This window comes from Lygodium microphyllum, chromosome 10 (assembly GCF_053477565.2).
Source record: "Lygodium microphyllum isolate KBCC chromosome 10, Lygodium_microphyllum_v1.1.10, whole genome shotgun sequence".
Lineage (NCBI taxonomy): Eukaryota > Viridiplantae > Streptophyta > Polypodiopsida > Schizaeales > Lygodiaceae > Lygodium > Lygodium microphyllum.
In genome coordinates this window covers 1,746,330-1,773,569 of record NC_141144.1, presented here as the reverse complement: position 1 = coordinate 1,773,569, position 27,240 = coordinate 1,746,330, and the positions used below count along the sequence as shown (strand labels likewise).

The 27,240-nt window shown below is 42.3% G+C and overlaps 1 protein-coding gene across 1 annotated transcript; it reads left to right on the top strand.

The window, feature by feature from the left end:
• Positions 1 to 21,643: 21,643 nt before the first annotated feature.
• LOC148029637 (uncharacterized) lies at positions 21,644 to 23,383 on the top strand. Its single transcript, XM_087687105.1, has 4 exons — positions 21,644 to 21,867; positions 21,945 to 22,419; positions 22,547 to 22,845; positions 23,281 to 23,383. The coding sequence occupies exons 1-4, from the start codon at positions 21,644 to 21,646 to the stop codon at positions 23,381 to 23,383; spliced, it is 1,101 nt and encodes a 366-aa protein (XP_087543231.1).
• The last annotated feature ends 3,857 nt before the right edge of the window (positions 23,384 to 27,240 follow it).

Sequence of the window (27,240 nt, the reverse complement as noted above, 5' to 3'; positions counted from 1 at the left end):
TAGGATCAGCATGAATGTCATTGCTTGCTTCATCCATGCTATCTTCAAGCGCTTCATCATCAATGAAAGAACATTTTTTCCTTGGTTTTCCACCCTTGTTATTTGGAGATTCAGAGAATGCACGAGAGGATGCTTCTTGATCGATACTTACTAGTCTATTGCATAGACCGGATCTTAACCTTGTAATTGAAGTATCTACAAAAATAATTTGAAAATAGAATATAACATTTATATGGAACTTTAAAAGAGTTGCTTAACCATTAAGAATAGAATATGTAAATTTAAAAGAGTGATTGAATGACTTACTTGGACGGCCCCTTTTGCTTTGACCTCTCCTACCACCACCACGCCGACCTCTAGCCATGCTCAGAAGCACTAAAACAAACCACAAATCATTTTAAAAATGAAGACAACTCAACTAAATCACATGTTCTATTAATTAATCTCCACCAAAATATGACCATTTGACGCAAACAACACACTTTAATATCATTTGTTATTTGATTTTAATAAATGTATTAAATTTTCTTAATCATTTGAACCTCCTGACCACATTTTCACCCCCGCACCCCCAAAGGGCGGATACTCCCAACCCCTTGTTCCTGTCTACATTGACACAGACAATGCTGAGTGTTTGACAATTCCCAATCCAAAAAAATCAAATCATGTCACACTTATTTTCACCCTGCCCCCCCACCAGGTCGTCTGCGTTGACGCAGACAGTGGGCGGGTACTGAGGGTTCCCCCTCCTCGCCTTCTCCCTCTCCTCCTCCTCCCTCCAAAGGGGGCTGGAGCCCCGAGAGGAACACCAAGGAAAAGGGAATTCTCTTGCAAGAAAATCTATCTTGTAACATCAACAAGCTTGTTTATCATGTTTCATATGATCACAATGAAGAAAAGAACACCAAGCACAACAAATCTTCATGCAGCATCATGTAAATCTCCCACGGTTTTTAATAGAATCAACCATATTCTTCAATATCTTCACAAAATCCATCAATATCACAAAGAAAGCAAAGAAATACACCATCTTTGAATGGAAATACATCACATAGTATTCATCTTCAATATCTTCATAGTCTTCTCTCTCAATCTCTCATATACAATCACTCTGTTTGAGTAGAATTGGCTATCTCTGACTTTCTCTCTCTCTCCATCAATAATACATCATATCCTCACTACAATCTCTCAAAAATTACTCTCAATAATCACTCTTAGGTCGTGGATACCCCTCCCAAGAGGTATGTCTGATATGAAAGGTCACCAGAGCCACTACAGTGTCTCTTCACAGCTCACTACTATCACTTCACTCTAGTCTTCTCTTGAGTCTTCAGCAGCTACTTCTTCCACTTCTTTCAGCTCTTTTGCACTTGTATTCACCTCTTTCCAAGGCTAGAAAACTTTCCCAAAATCACACATACATTCCACAGAACACTTACAGAACAGTCTACAGAATAGTACCAGAACAGTTACAGTACAGAGACAGAACAGAAACAGAACAGAAGCAGAAGCTCTACAGAAGACCTACAGAAGGTTACAGAAGGTCATCAAAACTACATAACTCATTCTCAAACCATTCAAAACTCTCACAAACCATTCAATAAGCTTTCACAATATCTCATTCTTCATCAATCAATACTCCTTCCCTCCTTACAGAAGACAATCAGAACAAAACAGACCAAAACAGAACAAAACAGAAGGTATACAGAACCTATCAAAACCTATCAGAACATCACAGAACCATCAACAAACATCATGATCTTCCAAAACACAATCAATATCATCTAAAACACTCTCAATCCACTTCCAAACCAATCAATCATCCCATAAAATCAACCATTCAGCTCTCAAAAATAACAAAAATCAGCCAAAAAACAAGTCATTTCAACACTCAACATATCCCCACACTTAATAAGGAAGCGTCCTCGCGACCCAGGAAAAAGGGAATACAAGTTCATTGACAAGCTTCACTTTGATCTTCATTATCTTCTTACAAAGAATCCATCCACCACGACCCCATCTTATAACCTGTTTCTGATATAAAAATACAAAGAAAGGAAAACTCTTTTGAAATTAACACCTCTTATCAAACTAAAAATCACCACAAATTTGTAAAGGATATAAGAGTTTGCTTCTTCTTCTTCATCTTCATCTGCTTCAACTCTCCAGCCACGACCCATCTCTACAAATCTCCAAAATATAGCTTGTACACAAAATCCAATAGGAAACCACCACGTTCGTTTGACATAAATGAACTCACAACACAAATACACAAATACACAACCATCTGAATGACTTCTTCAAAAAGAAGAGTTTGGCATTAAAAAGCTTGCACCATACATTGGAAAGGTATCAATGAAGATGATCCCTCTTAAAAGATTGATGTTGTCAGAATCGATCCATAGATAAGGATTCATCTACAAAGTTTTTAGGAGGATTTTGAAAAAATTGGAGACAACACATCCTTTCCAACAGGACCAAGTATCTGCTAGGCAAACAGAGGGCATGAAAATACAATATCTCCAACTGTTGGGAATCAATGCTAACATTGACATTCATGCACAACTTTGGAATAGGCTTTGAATCAGTATGGGAATGCCTATGCATATACGCCAGGTACCAAGCAAAGTGAGCAGTTAATCTCACTGAGGGATCTGCAGACTGTGAATATTGTTGGGCAAAATGAACATAGTTTTGATAAGCTTGACTTGAAACTGTCCATTCCCCTGGAATTACTGGCCAATTAATCTGCGGTCCTGTAAGGCAATCATCCGAACTCCATCCCCTTCTTCTGGAAATCTGAGTATCAAAACCGGCACAGTCACTAACCAAATGAGGTGGTTGAGATATGGAAGTGTTAGGAGAGGGTAATGGAATAAGGGAAAGTGGATGTAGGGAAGGATAGGAAAAATCATAAAAGGAAGAAAAGGTTAAAGAAGGAGTGGCAGAAATTTGTAAGGAATCACTAAGGAACGGTGTTAACTGATAAATAGGAAATGTGGAGGGTACATTAATGAGGGGTGAAGGACAGGGTGGAGAAGGGGAAAATACCCTATCCTCAATAAAGGAACAGTAAGTGAAAATAGGAATTTGAGGGAAATTAGAAGGTTGGAAAAGAAGGGGTAAAATTACTGTGGAATTTGTTTGACAAAGGGAAAAATATATAGCATAGCGGTGAGCCAATTGTTGGTAATAAAGGAGGGTAGGAACAGAAGGTCCTAAAAGAGATCGTCTATGATAGGCATCAAAGAAAGTAGCATCAAATGGATTATGTTTGGAAAGATAGGTTAAGAGATCCATCCTCAGTTGGTTAGTACTCTGTACAAAGGTAGGAGCTGTGTTTTGTCTTTGATTAAGGACCACTGACTCAATCATGGGATGCCACGAATTATCCTGACAATCAGCTACTTTGGAGGAATAATTCTGAAACATATCAGCTATGCGCAACTCCAAATGATTGACATATAGAACAGCCTGTAAGACCACATCCCCCACATACCATGCCATATCTACCTCATCTGGAATTAACAAATCTCCACGGAGATACATGTATGACATCAGCATGGTGTCTGGCGTGACAGAATCTTCAAAGAGCATTCGGACTACCTCTGTCAACAACTCAGCAGACCAAGCCCCACTCCAGCCATCCTCTGGAAAAGGTAAATCCATCGTGGAAAGCTTCATATAGAAGACCAGCTTCTGTAAATGGTAGTGGACAAAGAAAGAATGGTCAGGTAAGACATAGTCCTGAAACTGTTCAAAGGTAGACCATAACAAGTCCATTCTGGACTGCAATCTTTCCACTTTGTCTTGGAATAAAGGGCACAAAGTAGCCTGTCTCTGTAAGGCAGCCAAGTCCTGCTGTGAAAGAGAAGGAATTAATGGAACAGGAGGGCTTGGAGGAACAGAGCGGGACTTTGCAAGCTGATCCTGCAACTGCTGGATTTGGGAGGCTTGGTTGGCCACTGTGTCATTAGCCATCTATAAAGCTGAAAGCTTATCATCTAAAAGAACTTGGAATTCTGTCGCTTCACTGGACATCCTCTCCTTCTCTGCTGAAAGGCTAGTAACCTGTGACTGAGCCTCGAATAACTGGGTCTTCAATGAAGCAATCTCATCACTTTGAGTGGCAACCAGTTGGGTTTGTTGTTCCATTTGCTTAAATAGATCTGCTAGGGTATCCTTAGCAGAAGCTAACTCAGATGTTGCCTTATGCAACTGATCTTTGGACTGCATGAGCTCCTCATAGAAAGATGCGTACAGCTGTTGGACACAGGCTGTCACTGACAACTCAATGGAACTTTGAATATCCTTGCAGAGGAAAGAAATGGCATCTCCTGAAACGAGACTGTTCAGGGAGGGAACTGAGATCTCCAAGGATCCTTCTCTATGTGCTCGGAATAGGTTATTGCAAGTGAGAAACCCAGGGAGGTCACTGCCAGAAGTAGCAGGGATAGGCACTGAGGGAAGTACAGCAGGGGCTTTATCCGCTACCCTCTTCAAGCGTTTACGCTGTATGACCAGGGGAGGCGGAGAATCATCATCCTCTATGTCAATGGGTGCTGACTCTTCTGAAGGTGGAGGAGGAGGTACTAGATCTGATGGAGGAGGTAGAGGCACAGTCTTCTGTAAACCTGAATAGGTCAAGAAGGCAGACAAATATGATCCGTAGGTAACATTGGTAACATTACCCCTGGTGACTTTAACAAAATGCTGATCCATCTTAGTAAGGAGGTATGTGCTCCAATCAATGGCAACTCCTTTTAGCACCATCCTGGAAGCCGTGAAAAGCTCTTTGGACAAATAGCGGGATGGCGTTTTGGCAGGCATGAACCTGTCCTGAAGGAACTGGCACATGGTCTTCCAGACGGGATCAGTGATCATAGAAAACGAAACTCCTGAAGAGTTGATCACTTTCTTAACATCAAGGACTTCCCTTGTCTGCTTCTGCAACAGCTTGAGAATCTCTTCATTAGAGAAGAGCTGTCGAGTGGTCACAAAAGGTTCTCCTTTGGAGGGTAAGGACAGAGCCTTCCCTAAGCCGCGAGACGTCAATGTCATAGACATGCCTTGGACTACTCCTGTCTTCTTGCTGTAAGAGGCCAGGAACTCATCACATACGGACGGATCCTCTGGAAGTAATGGAAAAGGAGTGGCCACAAAAGCAGCAAGTCCTGCCTTCGTGAGGGGCTCAAAAGTAAGTAGGGACGAGTAATCCCTACTAACTAGTGGGACGTACTGGATAGGGGGAGGAGCATGAGAAGGCGCCATTCAGATGGTTACACACACACCACAACCACAGACAATCAAAGTGAATGCCTGCAAACCAACAGACAAAAACCAAGGATAAGATGATTACCAAATAAGGCATGACCCGACCTACTAACCCCAAGCAAACCACATCCTAGAAAAAATTTGACATGACCTTGAGACAAATGCGACCGAAAGCTTCATGCGATGCATCAGACAAACACCCTGAACCCCGTATCAGGCAAGAAAAGAAAAAAAACTACATACCGTACCCGTAACCGTAACTAAGACAGGAAACCAAAACCAGACCATATCCGACACATATCAAGACGATATTTGTGATAGAACCAAGACTGGACCATGGAAAATAACACTAATGACTGCGTATACCCATCCCACGAAACGGTTTATTAAAAAGGGAATTAAGTGCAGTGAGGGGGGAGTTAATTTAATTAAGGGTTGATTTTAATCAATTATTAAAAATGGGTGAAGTTTTATTAGGTGATAAACCTTAACAAGAAAACGGCGGTTCCTTATTATAAATTTAATTACCAATTATTAGGGTAAACGGTGCAGTTATTCGATTCCCGGACTTCGATTTCCGACTGGGTCTCTAAATGCAATTCATTGATTATAATTAAGGTGATGTGGAGCGCTTTTTTGCCAGTGCGTGCTCATGTGACGGCTGGTTGATTTTATTAAAATTTTAGAGTGCCTCTTTAGCGCACGTAGCGCGTGCTAAGTGAACGGCTGGTTGATTTTAATTTTAAAAAAAAATGTGTGTTTAGCGCGAATGCGCGTGCCATGGTGGGTGAAGTAAAGGGTTTATTTTAACAATTAATTTGTGATTAAGGGGGAAAAAATAAATAAATAAATAACAGAAAATAAATACCTGGAAGGGTGTGTATGAAATGCAGGAATGCGCACGGAAGAGTCCCAGTAAAGGAAAAGCAAAAAGCACTGATGAAACAACAAACAACACCTTAGCAGATGTGTTAATTTGGTTTATGTTGGTTTTTTATTTTTATTTATTATTATTTTATTTTTAGTTGTGATTTTTTATGTTTGAATAAATGGAAAATGAGCAAGGGAGGTGAGGGAAATTTTGAGAATTTTTTTATAATTTTTTAGAATTTTTTACAATTTTTAAAATGATTTTTCTATATTTTTTTGGCAATTTATGGGTAATTTAGGAAAGATGGATTTTTCTAAAATAATAGGAAAGGCAATTCCTAGCAGACAAAGGTCCAAAAATTGACAAAAGACAGAAGGAATTTTTAGAAATTTTTTTGAAATTTTTTAATGGAAAAATTAATGTTGTGATTAATTAAGTCACATTAATCACATTACTCACATTAGTCATATGAGTCATAAGTCACTTAAGTCAGGTAAGTTAAGCTAATCAGGTAAGTCTACATAGGTTAGTCTGGTAAGTCAAAACAACTAAGTTAGGTTAAGTAAGGGTAAGTAGGTTAGGTCTGGTAAGTTAAATTAGGTTAGTTAGGTAAGTCTAACTAAGTTAGTTAAGGTCTAACTAGGTTAGTTAGGGTCTAACTAAGTGAGTGTTAATGATTAGGTTAATCCTAAGTTAACTAAGGTTAGGAGTTAACCTTAGGAGGAGGTGGGGGTGAAGGAGGTGGTGGAGGTGGGGGGAGACGAGCCGGCGGCGGCGGCTCTGGCGAGGGCGACGACGGCGACCGTGGCGCTGCGGCGGCGAGGCGGCAGAATGCGGGCGTCCAGGAGGCGGCGGACGACGCTGTGGGGGGAGAGGGAAAAAACAACGGGCGGGCGGGGCCAAGGAGCAGGCAACCGAAGGGCGGGGGGAGGGGGGGTTTTTCGGGGGCAGGTGGGCAGGGTGGGGGGAAGGAGCGGGCGGTCGGGGGCCCAGCAAGCGAGGCGAGGGCGAGGCGCAGCGGGGGCCCCGAAAAACAGTGGGCCGGCGGGGTGGGGCCAAGGAGTAGGCGGTCGATGTGGGGGGGTTTCAGGGAGAGGCGGTCGGGGTGGGGTCAAGGCGCAGGCGGCCGGGGGCCCACTGAGCGAGGCAGGGTCGGTCGTGTCCAAGGTGGGACGAAGAAAGGCAGGCAGAGGAGAAGGGAGGGAAGCATGACGGAGGGAAGGTAGGTGAAGGAGAAGGGAGGGAGGTGTGACGAAGGGAAGGCAGGTGAAGGAGAGGGAGGCTGCAGCAAAGGAGGGGAAGGAGAGGAGAAGGGCAGAGAAGGAGGAGGGGAGGAGAAAGAAGGAAGGGAGAGGGAGAGAGAAGGAAGAGGGAGAAGAGGAGAGGGAGGTGGAGATGGAGGGAGAAGAGGGAGGAGGGAGAGGAAGGAGATGAGAGAAGAAGGGAAGTGTGAGAGGAGGAGACGACGGAGAGAGGAGCACGCACAGAGAGAGAGAGAGAGAGAGAAGAAAGAAAGAAGAAGAGAGAGAAAGAGAGAGAAGAAAGAGAGAAGGGACAGTTGGCGGGAGGGGGTGGCTGTTTGTTTTTTTTTTTTTAAAGTTATTATTATATTTTTTTTGTTTTTTTTTTAAATAAAAGGTGGGCGGGCAGGGGAAAGGGAGGATGGGCGGGGTCAAGAGGGGGCGGATCCCCGTCCCGCGCACGTGCGCGGGGCGGGGTAAAAAAAATTTACCGTGACGGGATTGAAACGACGCTGGGATGACGGTACGGGGTACGCGGACACGACTGGGGCACGTGGAGACGCGTTAAATCGAAAACGGGCGCGTTCACGCGCAAAACGAGCGCGAGAAAAAACGTAAAAATAAAGAAAAATGAACAACTCCCAATCCGGATGTCAAAACGAAATACCATAAAAACGAAAAATGGGCATGACGACAGGGGGGAAGCAAGGAAAATACGGGACGGGGGTTCCAGGAGGGGTAAAGGGCGTTCACGTGCAAAAAACACAAAAAACAAACAAAAAACGCAATTTAAAAATTAATACCGAAAGATCCGTGCATCGGAATGAGGTGTAGAAAAAAGGAAAACGGTGCAGAAAGTTGTGCCCGACAATCCTATCTCCTCAAAACATAATTCCGACTGAGATAAGACGCGTTCACATGGGAAAAACCCAAAAAACAAACCCGAAAATGGGATCGGAAATTAATATCTGACAAACTGTTCACCGGAATAACATGCAGTAAGAAGAAAAAATGTCCGCAAGAAGGGGTAGCACGGGGTTATCACGTTAAACCACAGTTCCGACGGAAATAGGAGGGGTTCACATGTGAAAAACTCCAAAAATACTCCCGAAAACTCATTTAAAAATTAATAAGTAAAAATCCGAACGTCGAAAAAGGGTGGAGGAAAAAGGAAAAAGGTAGGGGAAGGAACAGGAGACACGGCTGTCAAATCAAATTGGAATTCCGATACAAATAGGGCAGGTTCACATGGAAAAATGTCAAAAATACGCACGAAAAAGGCGCGAAAAACCCGGAAAATTAATAACGGACAAACCGTATATCGGAATGATGCGGAATAAAAAGGAAAAATGTCAGAGGAAAAGCGTTGGTCAGGGCTATGATGTCAGATCACGGTTTCGAAGCAAGAAAAGCACGTTCACATGGAAAACCGTCTAAATTGCGTAAAATGCTTCAAAAATTAATAACTCAAAAACCGTGCACCGGAATAGGGGTAGGTAAAAAGGAAAAATGATCATGTCAATGGGGGGAACAGGGCTATAAGGCTGGATTGGGATTTTGGTGAACGTAGGATGCATTCACATAGAAGGACCTCAAAATCAGGGAATGAAGGAAAACTGCAAGGGAACAGCCCCAAGGGTGGGTGGAAAATAACCGGGTGGGTGGGAAGGGACCCCATCAGGGTAACAGCAAGGCAATGCATTCATGCATGAACAGGGTAAGGCATATGCAGAAAGGTATGCACTGTAGACGCGCAGGGACGCGTCCCCACACTTAAGACCTTAACGGATAGGGTTAACCGATCAACAGGGACCTAGGACCACGCCACAGACCATCCACTAACTTCCCCACACTTAAAACATGATCGTCACGAAGAAACAGAAGTTGTAGGGTTAGAAAAACTTGGCCCGTTTCGTCAAGAATCAAGGTTGAGTATTGATGGCACGTCCAGTGTGGTTGTCGGCGCTGGAGGAACCAAGGCATCTTCTTGGCACACGTCCGTCATGGAAGGGACCACGCAGCAGCACCCAGGGAGGTAGCTGATGGAAGGAATCGCAGGAAATTCGTCGATGATAAGGGATACTACACTCAACTCACAGTCACTCAATTGGAATGAAAGATCAGTCACTCGCCCCATGACTGATATCACTTGAGGAAAAAGGATTGAAACCCGTATCTCATACCCGGTTGAGGAATCGACAAGGGGGGAATGGTGTAAAAAGAGTATGCCAGGGTGCACAGTTGATGGTGCATTAGTGCGTCCAACCCGGCTGGCATAGGTGCAAGGAGGAAGGCAAGGGAGCCTTACAGTGCAGTGTACAGAACAGGGTGATGTGTCTTGTGATGACGGTAAAAACCCATCCCGTGGGTGCACAGGGAAACAGAAACATACCTGACTCCAAGTGTCGGAACGTCCCTCAATCTCACCTCTCGGTATTTGATTGAAGAAACTCCAGTCACACTCAACCCACCCTCTGTCTCACACTCTGTTGATAGATACAGAAGGGCAGCCTTTTCCTGAAACCCATTGATGTAATCCTCACAATCACTTGTGCAAAGGGTGTATGCCTTGTGCGCATTTGATGGTGCATTTGTGCATCCCGCCCTGTGCTGGCATACAGTGCAAGGAGGGAGGCAAGGGAGCCTTATGGTGCAGTGCACAGAACAAATCGTGCTTTGTGCATTGAGAGGCCCATCCCGTGCGTGCAACACTTCATTCACACTTCTCACCTCTCATTTGATTTGAAGGGGAAAAACTGGTCTCTCGCCCCACCCTCTGTCTCACGCTCTGTTGATAGATACAGAGGGCAACCATACTCACGTCCCCATCCGGTTAGGATGAAAGCTCACATCACTCAAGGAGTTGTCGATGAAGATCGCGTCATCAGTTGTTGAAGAGGCGTACCCAGGGAGGTAGCCATCAAATTCGAACATTGTGTTGGATAGGAACATGTCATCTGCTAGAGGACAGTTAGTCACTTTGCAAAGAGACCCGTGACACAGCGTACCAAGGGAGGCAGCTTCGGAATTGGATCCGAGGGATATCAATTAATGAATCCACTTTCTGGACTGCTGGGTGTTACCACCTTTTCCACAGCCAGCGTCCCGCCCAAGGGTGTTTACCACCTTTTCTTGGAACGAGGCCTGCTATGACAGGGAATTGCTTCCTTTTCTCTCATAACAGATTTGTTTGTTTGTTTTTTTTCTTTGTTCTTTTTTTTTTCTCTTTTTCTTATTTTCCCCTATTCCCGAGGGTGTTGCCACCTTTTCTCGAAGAATAGGTCGGCATGACAGGGACCTAAGTCCTTTTCTCCCATGACCGATAGGTTTTTTTGTTTTTTTTTTTCTTTTTCAATATTGAGCAAGGGAATGGTAGAGAGACCATGTGTCAGAACCCACCTCGCCACTGTCGCTGGTGGAAAATAGAGGATAAGAGATCAAGGCTAGAAGGGGGTTTTGAGGGGACAGAGGGTTGCGTCCACTTCATCAGGAGTGTTTGAAGAACGGCTATCAGAAGTAGCATCATAAGAAGTACAGTGCCGCGCCAACGAGGGAAAGGATCAAGTGTCCGTAATTGTCAAGATCCCCAAGGAGGGAAGTACTTCTTCAGGCGATATCCATTGATCAGAAAGGGATCATCAGAGGCATCAACGGTCTATATTTGGACCGAACCATTAGGGTTGACTGCAAGTACCTTATAGGGGCCCATCCACCGCTGTTGGAGCTTGCCAGGAAACTTGCCAAAGCGTGAATCATAGACTAGGACCAAATCACCTTCTTTGAACTCCTTGTGCTTGATGAAACTATCCTGGTAAGCCTTACGTCGGGCTTGCGTGGCTTCCATGCACTGTAGAGCCATCCGACGAATTTCGTCCAAACATTCCAAGTGCAGGAGACGGCGTTGCAGTGAATCGTCATCCCCCAAACGCTCTTTGATCGCCACTCTCAAAGAGGGTAGTTCTAGTTCAACAGGAAAAACTGCTTCTGTACCATACACCAACTGGAAAGGTGTCTGTCCCGTTGCTGCTTTATGGGAGGTTCTGTACGCCCAGAGGGCCTCTGTAAGTCGATCGTCCCAATCACGACGATGTGCAGCAATTGTTCTTGTCAGAATCGAGCAGAGGATGCGATTCGTGACTTCGACTTGGCCGTTGGCTCTGGGGTAATAAGGAGTGGACTTGCGATGGCGGATCTTATACAACTCTGTCAACTCTTCCATGACTTTGTTAAGGAAATGAGTGCCTCTGTCACTTACCAGCTCTAAGGGACTGCCAAAACGGGTGATGATATTCTCGTACATGAACAGGGCCACGCTGTTACCATCGTCCCGCTTTAGGGCTTTAGCTTCACACCACTTTGTGACATAATCTGTACATACGAGGATGTATCTATTCTGTTTCCTTCTGGTAGGAGGGTCGATCGGACCTACGAAGTCAATGCCCCACTTCTCAAACGGCTTCAAAGGAAGGATAGGCTGCAATGGCATGGCACTTGTCTTCGTGGGTTTCCCCATTCTTTGACAAGCATCACATCTTTTACAGTAATCATAGGAATCTTTGTGAATGGTAGGCCACCAATATCCCGCTAGCAGAGCCTTCCTGGCTGTAGCTTCTCCTGCAAAGTGACCTCCACATGGCTCGTCGTGGCAAGCCTTCAAAACAATCCCAATCTCATCTCCTGCAACACATCTTCGGAGCACTTCATCTTTGCCCTTCTTGTACAGTGCACCGCCGAGCAGGGTGTATGGGGCTGATTCTAGCATTAGCTTCTTCCTTTCCCGACTAGAAATACCAGGAGGGTACTGTTGGGTTGCCAGCAGATTGGCAATGTCTGCATACCAGGGAGTTACAGTTTCTACCAAGAATAGGGAAGCATCAGGGAGGTCTGGATCATCCTGCTCCTCGTCTGCAGTTTGTGGGATACGCGACAGATGATCAGCCAGAACATGGGAACAACCAGGCTTAGTAATCACCTCAAAGTCGAACTCCTGGAATAGAAGGAGCCATCTCATCATTCGTCCTTTCACATCTGCTTTGTTCATTAAGAAGGACAGGGCCTCATGATCCACATAAAATTTAAAGTGGGTAGATAGGAGGTAATGGCGGAACTTCTCCAGGGCAAACACCATTGCCAAGCACTCCAGCTCTGTCACTGTATAGTTCCGTTCCCTATCAGTGACTTTTCGGCTTGCATAATAGATCGGTTGATCCAACTTCGAGGAGCCCTTTTGGCAGAGGACTGCGCCTAATCCTTCAATTGATGCATCAGTGTGTACGTGGAACTCTTTCCTCCAATCAGGAGGTTGCAGGATGGGTGCCTCTATCAAACACTACTTCAGAGTGTGGAAGGCTTTGTCACATTCTTCCGTCCAAGTAAACTCTGCATCTTTCCTCAGGAGCTTGTGCAAGGAAGTTGCCTTTGTCGCAAAATGGGCTATGAACCTTCTGTAGTAACCCACATGGCCTAGGAATCCCCTCAACTGTTTGAGGTTGGTGGGTGCTGTCAGAGCTGCGATCTTTTCGATCTTTGCAGGGTCTGTTGATATCCCTTGTGCAGAGACAATGTGGCCCAACAGGACTCCAGAAGAGACCCCAAAGATGCATTTGTCGGGGTTGAGGGAAATCCCATACTCCCGGCATCGGTCAAAGCATTGTTCCAAATGTCCCCAGTGTTCACTGATCAAACTATAGACACAAAAGTCATTCAAATATACCTCAATAAAGTCGTGCAGATGATTTTGAAATGCAGCCATCATGACTCGTTGGAAAGTAGCAGGGGCATTGCAGAGCCCAAATGGCATCACTCGGTAAGCGTAGGTCCCCCATTCTGTGGTGAAGGTTGTTTTGGATTGGTCTTCTTCTGCGATCTGGACTTGGTTGTATCCGCTGAATCCATCCAAAAGGGAATAAAGCTCATGTCCTGCCACTGTGTCCAACAGTTGGTCTGTGAAAGGGATAGGAAAATGATCCTTCTTCGTCTTGGAATTAAGCTTTCGAAAATCCACACATATTCGCAATTTGCCATTCTTATTAGGTACAACCACGATGGGTGAAACCCATTCACTGTTTGCCACTGGATAGATGAACTCGGCCTCCAGAAGCTTCAGCAGCTCTGCTTTCACCAATGTGGAATAATTCGGGTTCATTCGCCTCTGTCGTTGCCGTACTGGCTTGGCATCAGGCTCCAAGTCAATATGATGTTGACATATTGTGGGATCAATCCCCTTTAGGTCTTTGTAAGACCATGCAAACACGTCCAAATTTTCTTTCAACAAGTTGTACAAAGTTGACAACTCCTCTTCTGGGAGACTGCTACCCACCTTCAAGTGGCGTTCAGTGCCTTCAGCATCCACAAAGGTTAACTGCCTTTCACCTTCTACTTCACGAATAAAGGTCCCGCGGACTGCTTCTGGGTAGAGATCCGACTCCTTCAAGGGAATGGTATCCTCTTCTGATGTCCCACTAGAACCAACTTCTTCTTTTGGTGGAGACTTAGGTTGCTCTTTAAGATATTGGAATGGGATTAAAGCTGTTTTGGGTCTGGTTTCAAGATTAATTACCTCGTGGCTTGAAGACTCCTCTTCAGATGATACATCCAAGAACGTCACATAACAGGGACCCTCTGATGCTTGTTGGGTTAGTTGGATTGGTGCTTGTTAGCACGGTGCATCATCATCATCTTTCTTTGGCAAGGATGAGTTAGGACGGCAGGAGCCATACTTAAAAGACGGCTTGCTCTTCTTTATCCATTTCTTATAATGGTTTTGCATATGAGAAGATGCATTTACCAAACCAAATGGTACCATTGCCATTCTGTCCCATAGCATGAGCTCATCGGCTTCTGATGCTTCTGGAACTTCTTCCTCAAATGTATTCTCTTCAGGTGGGATAGATTCTTCTGGCTCACTTTCATAATCTTCTTCGTCCATATCATATCCATCCTCTTCTGTCTCTGTCTCTGCTTCTGCTTTTGCTTCTGTTTCTGCTTCTGTTTCTGTCTCTGTTTCTGCTTCTGTCTCTGTAGGAGCTCTATAACAGAAGAACAGATTCTCTGGTTCCTCTCCTGCCCCTGTCGCTGGCTCTGCTGTGGCCATATAACAGGGAGAGCAGTACATCCATGCCTCTATCTCACTATCAGAAGTGATTTCAGAAGTCATTCCTGGTTCAGGCAGGAAGTATTCACCCATTGATAATGGCTTTGCATCCTTTGGAAGTCGGCTTACTGTATCCACTGTTAAGGAATGTGCCACTGTTTTCTTAGGAAGGATTTGTTTGACAGCATCTTCGTCTGCTGATGTTCCATCCGTAGCCTCGTTAGGGGAGTCAGAAGATAATTCCAAGGAGGTGGATCCATGTCCTTTTTGAGAACCATACAGTTTCAGCACCACTTTGTTGGGTCCTCTACCCAAGGTCAAGGTTCCTTTGAACCAATCCGTCCTTGCTCGGGCTTCAAAAAGCCATGGTCTGCCCAGTAACAGAGGATAGGATGTACCATAAGAGTTTGGCTTCACCACCAAATAGGTCAGCCAATAATCTTTTCCAGCCACTGTAGTCTTCACATATGGAAGAATGCCTAAAGGCTTGATTCTACTCTGATCCGCCAGTCTGATGAGCCATTGGGTTGGTTGCACACCTTGTAAGCCTAGGTCCTTCATCGTCACATCCGTCATAATGTTTATTGATGAACCTCCATCAATCAGTGCATTTGCAATGAAGCAACCTTCTATCCATACGCCAGTCTCTGGAGTACCCGGATCGAGGAAAGCATTAGCCACATCCACTTCTTTTACAGGCTCTGGAGCCTTGTTGGACTTTGTCACTGTTAAGGGAGCAATCCTTAAACCACGTCTTTTCGTCAGTATACTTTTGAACCTTTTCCGGCAACTGGGGGACAACATCAATAATTGTCGGAATGTGAGGTTTGGTTTAAAGGTATCTAGATCTCTAACTAGATTGTATTCCTTAATAGGATCCACTGGCTTCTCTAACCGGTTAGGGAATGGGGCAACACCCATTTTCATTTTCCCTCTTTCTTCCATCAGAGGAATTACAGGAACTTCTTCTGCCACTTGTGGCACTTCCTCCTCTTCTGTATCCTGGACCTCTGGTCCTGTCTCTGTAACTGTCTCTGTAACTCTCTGTGGCACTGTAGGGCTCTGTACGGCACGGTTAGGCTCTGTTCTGTTCTGTTCTTCTGGTGGAAGACTGAACTTCACTGTTCTGGCAGGAGAGTTATTTTCTTTCTGGGTAGGTGGTTCCTTCTGCTTTGCACGAGTGATGGCAGCAACTTCCAATTCCACCAAATTGGAGGTAGGCTCTTGTGCCTTGGATGGACTATCAGTAGCACTGTTTTTCACTGGGGCTGGGCTTGGACAGTCTTTTGCAGTGTGGCCTTCTCCTTTGCATCGACTGCATAAGGGCTTATAATCCACTGACCTTCGAGGATTTGGACAATTTGGTGAGATGTGTCCCTTTTCCCCGCATCTGTAACACTCCACTTCTGATCTCTGACCACCGCCAAACTATCTGCCTCTGTAACTTTGAGAGGGAAATCTTCTGGGTCCAAAATTAGGACCAAACTCTCTAGGCTTGGGTCCAATATCTTGTGTTGTCATTTTGGATTCCAGCAAGTTGAATCTTGCGTCTTCTTCCTTTCTTCTCCTATCATGCATCTCCTTCAGGAAGCAAATGTCCTCTGTATGGTTCTTCCGCAAACAGTAGGAACAGAAGGCCCCAGGAATGGTTGGTTTCCATGTACATTCAGTGGCTAAATGACCTGCTTGATGACACTTACCACACCAAGTATTTGACCGCATCACATCCCTTCCTGCTCCTGCAACGTTGGATATGCTAGCGGTGTTCACTTTCAGCGTCTGTAGTTGCTCTGTAATCACATCCATCAACTCCTTTTTGATGTTTGCAACTGAGTTGGATAAATAATCCTTCAAGCTTTCTCCTCCTGACGTACTGGCAGGAGGGTTTTAAGGAGTTTCTGTAATCACTGCATAAACTGGTTGGGTTGGTACAGAGGGGTCTCTGTTCTGGTTCTGATTCGGTGCTCCTGTTTGAACTGTTGGCTGTTGACTCCAGTTGGTAGGGTTCCACTGTTGCTGTTGATTTGGCATTGAGGAAATTAGTTGGGACCATTGTTGTTGTGGTTGAACCATCATTTGAGGCATGGATTGTGGCCACTGTGGATTTGGTGCACTGTACTGTGATACCGGGGGCATCTGTTGGTAGGAGTAGGGAACAGTCCCTGGGACTGCATTTGGTGGGTACATCATTCCTGGCATCAAAGGAGGTAGGACTCCTCTTCCTATATTCATCGCTAATCTAGCTTCCACTTCATCGTACAGTCTTGCACCTTCTGTTGCAGCTTGCAGGGTGGCTGGTCTTTGTAGCTCCACAAACTTACGGACTTCTGGTTGTAATCCTCTGAGAAACACTCCCTTCTGAATGCCATCATCTAGATTATGGTTAGTCCATCTCTTCAGGATGGATTCCATTCGTGAGACATAGGCTTCCACTCTTTCTCCAGAGGACTGACTTAGGTTCATAAATTCCTCTCTCATCCGCTCTTCAAAACCTTCACGCCTAAATTTAGTGAGGAATGCCAACTTCAGGTCGTCCCATGTGCCAAAAGTTCCTGCTGCTTGTCTCTCATACCACTGAAACGCCGCGCCCTTGAAAGTGGCGGGGAATATTGCCAACCAATGCTCAGGGGTTCTGGCATTGTTAGCCACACATGCTACCATAAACTCTGCTACATGAAGATCGGGGTCTTCATTGTACTCTCCCTTAAAAACTGGCAATGGGACTACATTCGCTGGTCTGTCATCAATATTTCCAGGACGGATCTGGCTTGGAAGTGGACCTCCAGCAGGAGGAGGAAGGGCTTAATGTGCCATTGGGACTTCTGTAAAGAGTTCCGCAAGGGCGTCAAAGGCGGCTTCTGCTGCGAGCTCGCTCTCGGCTCTGATTTTTGCTTTCTCTCTTCTCACGTACCTCTGGACTCGTTCTAACGCTTGCCTTTTTATTGTGTCATTCATCAGGGGGTTGACTCCACTATGTTGTTAGTACTCCACAGAGGGTTAACAGAAGGCTTCAGTCTCTGGAGGACTCTCTTGCCAACATTTCTTCTACTTCTTTCCTCTCAACGTCCCTAAATTATGCTTTCATGCCACTGCACAGAGGAAGGTATTCGGTTCTGAAGGTGTCAAAATGCATACGTCTGAGCATTGTGGTGGTGCCATCATCATAGTAATGCCAGCTTCTGATGGTTTCAATATTGTATGTTGTGAAAAACACTCTATCTACCAACTTCCAGTGGGTTGCTAATTGAACAAACAGAAGATTATCAGTACACCAAGCATCCCATGTATCTTGCTGTTGAGCGTCCACAAACAAATTCCAACTCTTTTCCTTCTTGTCTTTGTGAACCTCTACAGACCAAGACTCCTGAAGCTTCTTCACAATCTCCCACTTGATGTTGTCTGGAAACTTCTCAATGAATGCCAAATCTTCCATGGATGTTCATTCTCTCTGTTTCTGCTCTTCAGTTTGTTTCCAAACAGTTTGCCACCAAGATGCAAGTTTCTGCTGCTTCAATCGGAAGAGGAAACTGTCCACCACATAGAGCATGCATCATGATGGTGATATGTTTCCGCCATTGTGTGATGAACTTCTTGTGAAAAGTGGCTTTGATTATGAGAAATTCCAACTCTTCAGTGGAAGAAGGAATTTTACAAACATCCATTGAATTCTTCTCTTCTTGGCAATGCCAATTCCTTCATTTTCAGCCTCTTTTGGTGCTTGTTGATGGCAAGTTTCCCCGGCTGCGCACCAAAAACATGGAGCCCCGAGAGGAACACCAAGGAAAAGGGAATTCTCTTGCAAGAAAATCTATCTTGTAACATCAACAAGCTTGTTTATCATGTTTCATATGATCACAATGAAGAAAAGAACACCAGGCACAACAAATCTTCATGCAGCATCATGTAAATCTCCCACGGTTTTTAATAGAATCAACCATATTCTTCAATATCTTCACAAAATCCATCAATATCACAAAGAAAGCAAAGAAATACACCATCTTTGAATGGAAATACATCACATAGTATTCATCTTCAATATCTTCATAGTCTTCTCTCTCAATCTCTCATATACAATCACTCTGTTTGAGTAGAATTGGCTATCTCTGACTTTCTCTCTCTCTCCATCAATAATACATCATATCCTCACTACAATCTCTCAAAAATTACTCTCAATAATCACTCTTAGGTCGTGGATACCCCTCCCAAGAGGTATGTCTGATATGAAAGGTCACCAGAGCCACTACAGTGTCTCTTCACAGCTCACTACTGTCACTTCACTCTAGTCTTCTCTTGAGTCTTCAGCAGCTACTTCTTCCACTTCTTTCAGCTCTTTTGCACTTGTATTCACCTCTTTCCAAGGCTAGAAAACTTTCCCAAAATCACACATACATTCCAAGGAACACTTACAGAACAGTACCAGAACAGTTACAGTACAGAGACAGAACAGAAACAGAACAGAAGCAGAAGCTCTACAGAAGACCTACAGAAGGTTACAGAAGGTCATCAAAACTACATAACTCATTCTCAAACCATTCAAAACTCTCACAAACCATTCAATAAGCTTTCACAATATCTCATTCTTCATCAATCAATACTCCTTCCCTCCTTACAGAAGACAATCAGAACAAAACAGACCAAAACAGAACAAAACAGAAGGTATACAGAACCTATCAAAACCTATCAGAACATCACAGAACCATCAACAAACATCATGATCTTCCAAAACACAATCAATATCATCTAAAACACTCTCAATCCACTTCCAAACCAATCAATCATCCCATAAAATCAACCATTCAGCTCTCAAAAACAACAAAAATCAGCCAAAAAACAAGTCATTTCAACACTCAACAGGGGCTACGCCCAACCCCCGAGAATTGTCTGCGTTGACGCAGACAACCCCGGGTGTCCCAAAGGTCTCCTCCTCTCCCATTTTTTCAGTTTACCATCTCCTTCTCTACCTCCCCTTTCCTTCTCTCCCCTCCCATTGTTGTCCTCTCATTGTCTACCTGCTCTTCCATTTCTTTCAGCCATGGAGGAAAAATGAAACTTGAAATATAGATTTTCAGCCATAAGGATGGAGTGTGGAGCTTACCCGACGAGTTTGATGGAGAATGTTGATCTTGTTTGAGCTTGTTGCAAGGGCTGCTCTCCTTCTTGCTTCTTCTTTATGCCTTCCAACTTGCAATGGGAGAGAAGAAGAGGGAAACAAAAGAGAAAAGGAAGAGAAAGAAAAAGAAGAAGAAGAAGAAGAAGGACAAATAAGAAGATATGTTTAAACCGTTACACACAACTTTCAATGGCAAGCGGTACGTGCATATTGAACATCCATCATGAGAGAATGTTTCTCTCGAACACCGAAAAATTATTTACTAAAAAATGTAAATGCTGACGGCGCCTGACATCTGACAAAATAAAACGTGCTTATAAAAATATGTGCTACAACATGACATGATTTTCGAAAAGACATGATTTATTTTCGAAAAGACATGTTTTTTTAAAATTTATTTAAATAAATCTTGTGATTTTTCAATATGTTTTTTAATGATTTGGTTCATTAATGGACTGATTCGCAACTTCAACTGTCACTGAGAACTTGCCCATGGAGTAAGAGCTCATTTAATCCATATTTGGTGGGGGTAACAGACTATTATTTCTACGTTCAAAGAAATTGATAAACAATAGGCATGCTATTAGATATAATATTTCGCCTTCATAGCTACATTGTTTGCTGAGTTTCAAACCGGCTTTTGTGAGAGACGATGGCAGAAGTTACTCTTCAATGGTCAATCGGCTCCGAATCACTAGAACGTGTTGTGCCCCTGAGGGATGGAAAGATTCTTGTGAGCTCTTATTTTCTTCAATCACTTCTACCCCCTGACCGGAAGCTGGTAGGTTTGTATGCTATTTTCCAACTTGATGCTTACAATGAAGAGATCGCGGTTCATGGCCAACCAGATATCAATGGTGCAGAGCAATTTTTGCTCGATTCTTCTCTTTCATGTCAGTATAAAATAGTACATTGTGATACCACTTTCACCATGGACCAAGATGAAGGACTACACACTGTAGAAAATAGCAAACAAGCTCATTCACTTTCAGGACCTGTTGTAGACATTACATCCGATTCCTTCACAGAGACGTCATCTCAAACTTCTTCGCCACTTATAACAAATGTTTTTTGTGCACCCGTCTCAACTCCAACTATTGACTTAGAGTTGAATGATGGACTTGATAGTCCTCATTCATTTCCACAAATAAAGAAAGAGATTTTACCTTGGATTGCTAATAGCCCTAGAGGAAAGAAGTTGAAGGCTTTATTGCAGATGATTGAAGACCCTTTTTTTTGTTAATGAGATTCCAAGAGAGTACAATGGTTCCGTTGCTTTCGTTCTTCTGCCAACATATGGCACATCTTCAAACATGGATGGGATGCAGCAACAATATGATGGTCATGTCTGGACAAGACCCCATCCAACTAATATCTTCCCTGATGCTACTTCGAGAATTAGCCATTGCCTTGGAGACTTACAATGTCATCGAGTCAATTGTACTTACTATGAGAGCAACAATCAACATAATAAAATGTATTTTCATGGTTATCTCAATAGCACAGTGAGCAAGGGGCTACTTGCAAGTGAAGAAAAACATTCAATCACGTGTCACTATTGTAGTAAAGTTGTCACTTGTGATTGCAAAGTTTATTACATTTTGCCAAAGGACACAAGCATGGAGAGATTGATGCTTCATGTAGGCACTCACACACACAATGTGCAACCAGGAACTTCAATGGCTGCAATTAAAAAATTTAGATCTCTAGTTCACTCAGTTTTGCAAGTGAATCGACACTGTGGTGCTAGGAAGATTCAAATGATTGTAGCAAAACAAATTATCACTGAATCTTTGACAACTAATGGTTCAATGGTGGAGGGAGAACAAGAGCTTACAAACTTTTTGGAGGAGTTGATGCCATTGGTTCAAAATCAGAGGTTAGTTTCGGTTATTCAAGTCTGCAAACTATGGTTTGTAGCATTGTTATTAGTTTAACAAACTTTCGTTTGTTGAGGTTGCAGGTTCAATAGTATCGTGACATGCCAGAAAAAAAAAGAAACATGTGTTGTTGGAGATGGCTTTGATAACATTTTGGAGTTGAAGAAAAGATGCATGTTTCCTTTTTTTCATGGCAGTAGATTTCCAGGGCAAGGAGGGGTGGGTGAAAAAAGTTACATTTTCAAGATGTCTACTAAAGGACCCGGCTCTGGAGTGGAATTGGTTAATCGAATGCGACGCTTAGGAAATGGAGACCTTTGCAAGTCTTGGGTTCACTTTGACTTTACACACAGAATAGATGACTGGGCAACAATGTCTTGTTCTGTGTACGATCCATGGTTTGTTCGGGAACCTTACTTTTTATCAATTTTCGTTGACATATTCTAGTTGCTAATCACTGTATTTCTTATTGCAGCTTGAAGGGGATCATGGTGATTGCTATTTGTGATACAAAGGAAGAGGATACAGAAACACAAATTCTTTTTTGGAGATGCCTTAATAATGTGATGCTCGAGTGTGGACACCCTCCTGCAGACTTTGCAGGTTTTATGGCGGATGAAGCCAGTGCAAATTGGATGGCGATCCGCACTGTTTTCAATGCGGGACCTAACAATGTTTTGGAAGGAAGAGAGCGATCGTGTTTGTTTCACTGGGAACAAAGCTTACAAAAGCACACAACAAAATACATGCCTTCAAACCTTCGGAAGCATCACTTGAATTTATGTGAGAGGTGGCGCCTTTCAAAATCCATTGAAGAGGGCAAGAGGAATGCCACAGCTATACAAAATTGGTGGCAGCAAGTAGGACTACCTCGAGATAGTACCGTACCATTAACGAGATGGATCAAATGGTGGGAGAATAGGATAGACCATTGGGGTAGTACTACACATGTAAATGTTTTTTTTTGTTTCTATTTGTTACATACACATGTACTAATATCATTGGGGTGGGAATACCCAAGTATGAGAACAAAATAGACATGTAAGAGGAATTGTTGAGTTTTTTATTGGGTTGCAGGCTTTCTTGAGTCCTTGGGAGAGGGCTTGTATTCCCAACACAAATCTTTTTGAGAGCGTGCATGCAAGTTGGTTGGCAGGGGAGGATGGAAAGAAGAAAATTGGTTTGCATGATACATGCGTCACTGACTTGATCAACTCATATATTCAATGTTCAAGGCAACTGGCCTTCACAACTGGAAGATACTCTGGAAGTGGTCCCAACATGGATGCTCTTATTAATAGGGTGGTTGCAAGAAATACCCCTTCACCTGCATTCATAGCTCGAATAGTTCAAGGAGCAGTTCTTGGCACCCCCATGTACGAAGAGCCTTTCATTTCTGGAAACAAAGAAACGGTTCAAAGGAAAAGAAGAACTCTAGATGATTGTAGCTCTCATAAACCTGGCTATGTAATGGAGTCAAGGGATATAGAACAAAAAGGACGACCACACAAGATAAATTTTCAAAATAGAAATGACCAACCTACAGAAGTAGGCTTGGACCATGAGGTGCATGCAGTGCCGATTGAAATGGATCTCCCAACTAATATTGTCTCAGAGGAGGAAATGCATAGAAGTTTGTGGGCCATCCGAAGAATGCCTATTCATTGCAAACGAAAATGTTTTGGTATTATAAATAGAAAGAAGTGCTGCAACGTGATAGAAAGTAGATCACCTAGGTTACTATGCCCTTCATTTTGGTCAGAGAGGAAATTTCAAGGTAAGCCTATTGCACAATGGTTCTGGTTTTGTAGTCATGATGTGGAGCATACATGGGATGTTGATAAACAAGTTAAGCATGTACCCTTGCGACCAAGGATTTGGTCTATTGACAAGGGCACCAATGCTTCTGCATAGGAGATTTCAATTCTTATAAAAGGAGGTTTTGTATTCAAGCATGATGGCATTCCACCTACCCCCAAAAATACTACAACCCATGGGACAGAACCACTTACCTCTTCAAGTGGCAAGCGAAGAAAAAAATGGAGACATGGTATTTCTAAGTATGCAGAAAGAAAAATTGCATTGGCTGAGGCATTGGATGTAGTTTTCATGGAAGAGAAAGTAGTGGTGGCAAATGAGAAAGTCATATTTTATGTTATGTCGGAGCATTTGTATGAGATGCATGTCAATCCCGAGCCCTTCTGCACGTGTCTTGACTTTCAAAAGAGAGAGTTGGAAAGTAAACCCTTCCTGGCCTGCAAGCACATGTATTATGTCTACATTCGTGTGCTTGGGATGGACAAAAATCAACATATGATGATGCATCAACCTTCCCTTAAGCAAACTGATTTAAATTTTATGCTTGCCCTTCCGCGACGCATAAATGCAAATCAAAGACTTGAGAGTTTTATATTGGCTATTGTTCAATGAGATGGGGACCATGCAGTACTGAATGAAAGATTTAAAGGGCATATGAAGAAGTGGAGGTGGACGTTCATTTTGGATACATGATGTGAAGGGACCACATATTTGGTATTTTTCTTTTTGAGCATAATGAAAACTCTAGTAAAAGTAGACATTATTAATCATGGACCAATTATCCATTTGTGGACATGATTGGACGAGGATCTAAAAGTGGAATTGTTGATCATGCTTTTTTGATTCATTGAGAGGGCCATCTATTTATAGGTTAGGGATCTCTTTATAAACTATGCTTATTTAGTATGCAAAGTAATTTCATTTTTCATGATTTGATGCTCCAACTTTATTTTTGTTGAGCCAATTTTTTTTCAAGGTAATCTAGATCTTGCTCCTCTTCTCCTATTATGAAAAGTATGCAAGTTTATTGTTTGCCTTTTGCTATGATGAATACATCCATAAAGCTTGGTATTCACTAAGGGGGGTACCTATTTGTAGGTGATGGATCTCATTATAAATCATGCTTATTTTGTGTGCAAAGAAATTTCATTTTTCTTAATTTTAATGCTCCAAGTTCATTTTTGCTAGTTGTGACAATTTTTTTCTCAAGGTAATCTCGATTTTGTTTCATAAAGCTTGTTGATCACTTCGTTTTGATTCCCCTCAGAGGATTGTCTATTTATATGTGAAATATCTCTTTATAAATCATTCTTGTTTTGTGTGCAAAGCATTTTCATTTTTCGTGGTATTGATGTTCCAAGTTCGTTTTTGTTGATTGTGATACTTTTTTCTTAAGGTAATCTTGATCTTTGTCCTTTACTCCTATTATGGAAAGCATGGTTACATAGAATCTAATCATATATCATCTACTCTAGTCACATTTCTAATATATATTATGGTTGTTTCTCCTTCCCATGTTACACCTTCTCAATTGTTTGCTTCCCCTTATCACGTTATCAAGGTTTTTTTAATCTAAACCATGTTCTAATTTCTAATTTTCATTTCTTAATTGGGTATTTTTTATCTAAACCATGTTTCATCTAACCTTTGATTGGCAAGTCTGCTATTGATATAAACCATGGCCAAGTTTGATGTTGAACCAAACCATGATATGGTTGCTTCCCATCCTTATGCAACAACTCTACTCTTTGCTTCTCTTTTGCATATTGCTCTTCCTTCCACTTTCCATAGTCAATTCTACTAATTTTTATTTTTAGCACAAGGTTTTCTTTAAATTCTACATGAGTCAAATCATGCCTAAACCGACACAGGAGGAGCTAGTTCAGAAAGACCTTCAGAACCGCAAATGGTAAACTAGATTCGTTGTCAAAAGCTACAAACTATGATGAGAAGTTGTCAATAAATGATGCAACCTTTGCCATTGGAAAGGTTGAACAAATACTTGGCCAAATTTTTCAATAAGAGAATGAAAATGATATATCCCTTGTAGATATGTTAGAGTTAAAGCTCCCTACAACCATTGCATATATGAGAAGCTTTGGAGTGATTAGTAAAAAAGATGAGGAAGATATTGACATTTGTTGCTATCAAGTCCACATATCGATACTATATAATAGTTATATATAAGTGGCTTTCATAATTTGCCTAAATAGTTGCAAGAGAAATAATTATATTTTCCTATATTGAGTTCTTTTTGTGTTTTGTTTAGATTGACTCATAATTTTAGAGATTAGTCTGATTGATAAGGGTACTTTTTGAGATGTGTGGTAGAAACACAATTTTGTTCATTTTTCTCTCTTCGGTATATTTTGAGAGTTTGAAAAAAATGGTCCCTTGAATAGCTTCTTTAATACAAATTTTCAATATGGGTAACAAGATTATCCCTCATAAAGTTACAAATTTTGTGAAAAAACTCCAAGTTTTGGCAAATACATTGAAAAACTCCAAGTTTTGGAAAATTTTGTGAAAAAACTTCAAATTGGGGGCTTGCTTTTTTAAATCCCCCATCCAGGTCATCCCAAGTGTCAATATCCATATCTTGAGCCTTATGCCTTTGCATTTCAATGGTCTAACGTGATAGTAGGCTTGCATGGCTCATCAAGGTCATCCCAAGTGTCAATATCCATATCTTGAGCATTATGCCTTTGCATTTCAATGGTCTAACATGATAGTAGACTTGCATAGCTCATCAAGGTCATCCCAAGTGTCCATATCCAAATCTACCTTTGCATTTCAATGGTCTAACATGCTTCTTCAACACCAAAAACTTGCCATATCTAGGTCTTCCAATAGTTAAAGTTATTTCCATCCAACTTATCAATGTTAAAGATGGCACTATCCCTAGAGGCACTAGAAGTACCTACCATTATGATTGAAAAATAAAGAGAGAATGGGCTGCTATAATAATATTAAATCATTGTGTTTGTTGTAAACAACCCCTGCAAATAAGTCCATGTAATGGCATTGAACATTAGTAGAACAAACATATGAATGTAGAATCACTTCTTAATAAGCTCAAATTTTCTATCTTACATATGTCTTGCAAAGCTAGTATAGGCATGGACTTGATTGGAAATTAGGTCTATAACATTGAAAGAGAGTTCACTAGTTGGGAGAGAGTGCTACTTTTGCAATCATCTTTTGCCAAGCATACACAAGGTGGCAGTCACAAAAACCAAATCATTTTCCTTTTGTGTGCTAAGGCGATGTGAGAGAGAGAGAGAGAGAGAGAGAGAGAGAGAGAATGTGTGCAAGTTCCCGCGCACATGTGTGTTCATGTATATGTGTGTGTGCACAGGTGAATCATCTATGATAGGTATTGTAAAAATAACATGCCATAGTCCTTCACCTTTGTTAACCACAAGAAGCAACAAGAATGGATTATGATTATAATTGTGATACAAAAACTTAAAGATCACCATCAATAATGTGCAACAAAAGTGGTACTATTATTTCATAAATCATGAACAATGCTTAATATTGATGTGAAGCACCTAGGCTAGAAAGCAATGTCAATGTGATGTAGGATAGTGATATAGGACTTTGGTGTCAATGTCAATCATTTTTATAAAAGCAACATGGAGACCAAAGCATAAGCATGAAACATGACCCTTGAAGGACTAAGAGTAATAGCCACAATAAAATGTTAGCATTCTAGGCATCAAACTTAGCTCCTAAAAATTTAACCTAAATTCCTTACATATTCATTCGAGAGTTGCATGTTGGAATAAAATGTTAACAATTTAGGCATCAATCTTAGTTCCTAATAGTTTAGCCTAAATTCCTTGGATATTCACTTGAGAGTTGTAAGCTTGAACCAACTAACACAACACCAATCTTTGAGTAAATATTTGAAACTTATTCAATGTTAGAATTAGCATTTGCATGTAATT

Coding starts and splice junctions, on each gene's coding strand:
- LOC148029637 (XM_087687105.1), top strand. CDS start 21,644: ATGTTTCCTTTTTTTCATGGCAGTAGATTTCCAGGGCAAGGAGGGGTG. Junction 22,420..22,546: donor ATTGGGGTAGTACTACACAT/GTAAATGTTTTT, acceptor ATTGGGTTGCAG/GCTTTCTTGAGTCCTTGGGA. Junction 22,846..23,280: donor GCAGTTCTTGGCACCCCCAT/GTACGAAGAGCC, acceptor CTGGTTTTGTAG/TCATGATGTGGAGCATACAT.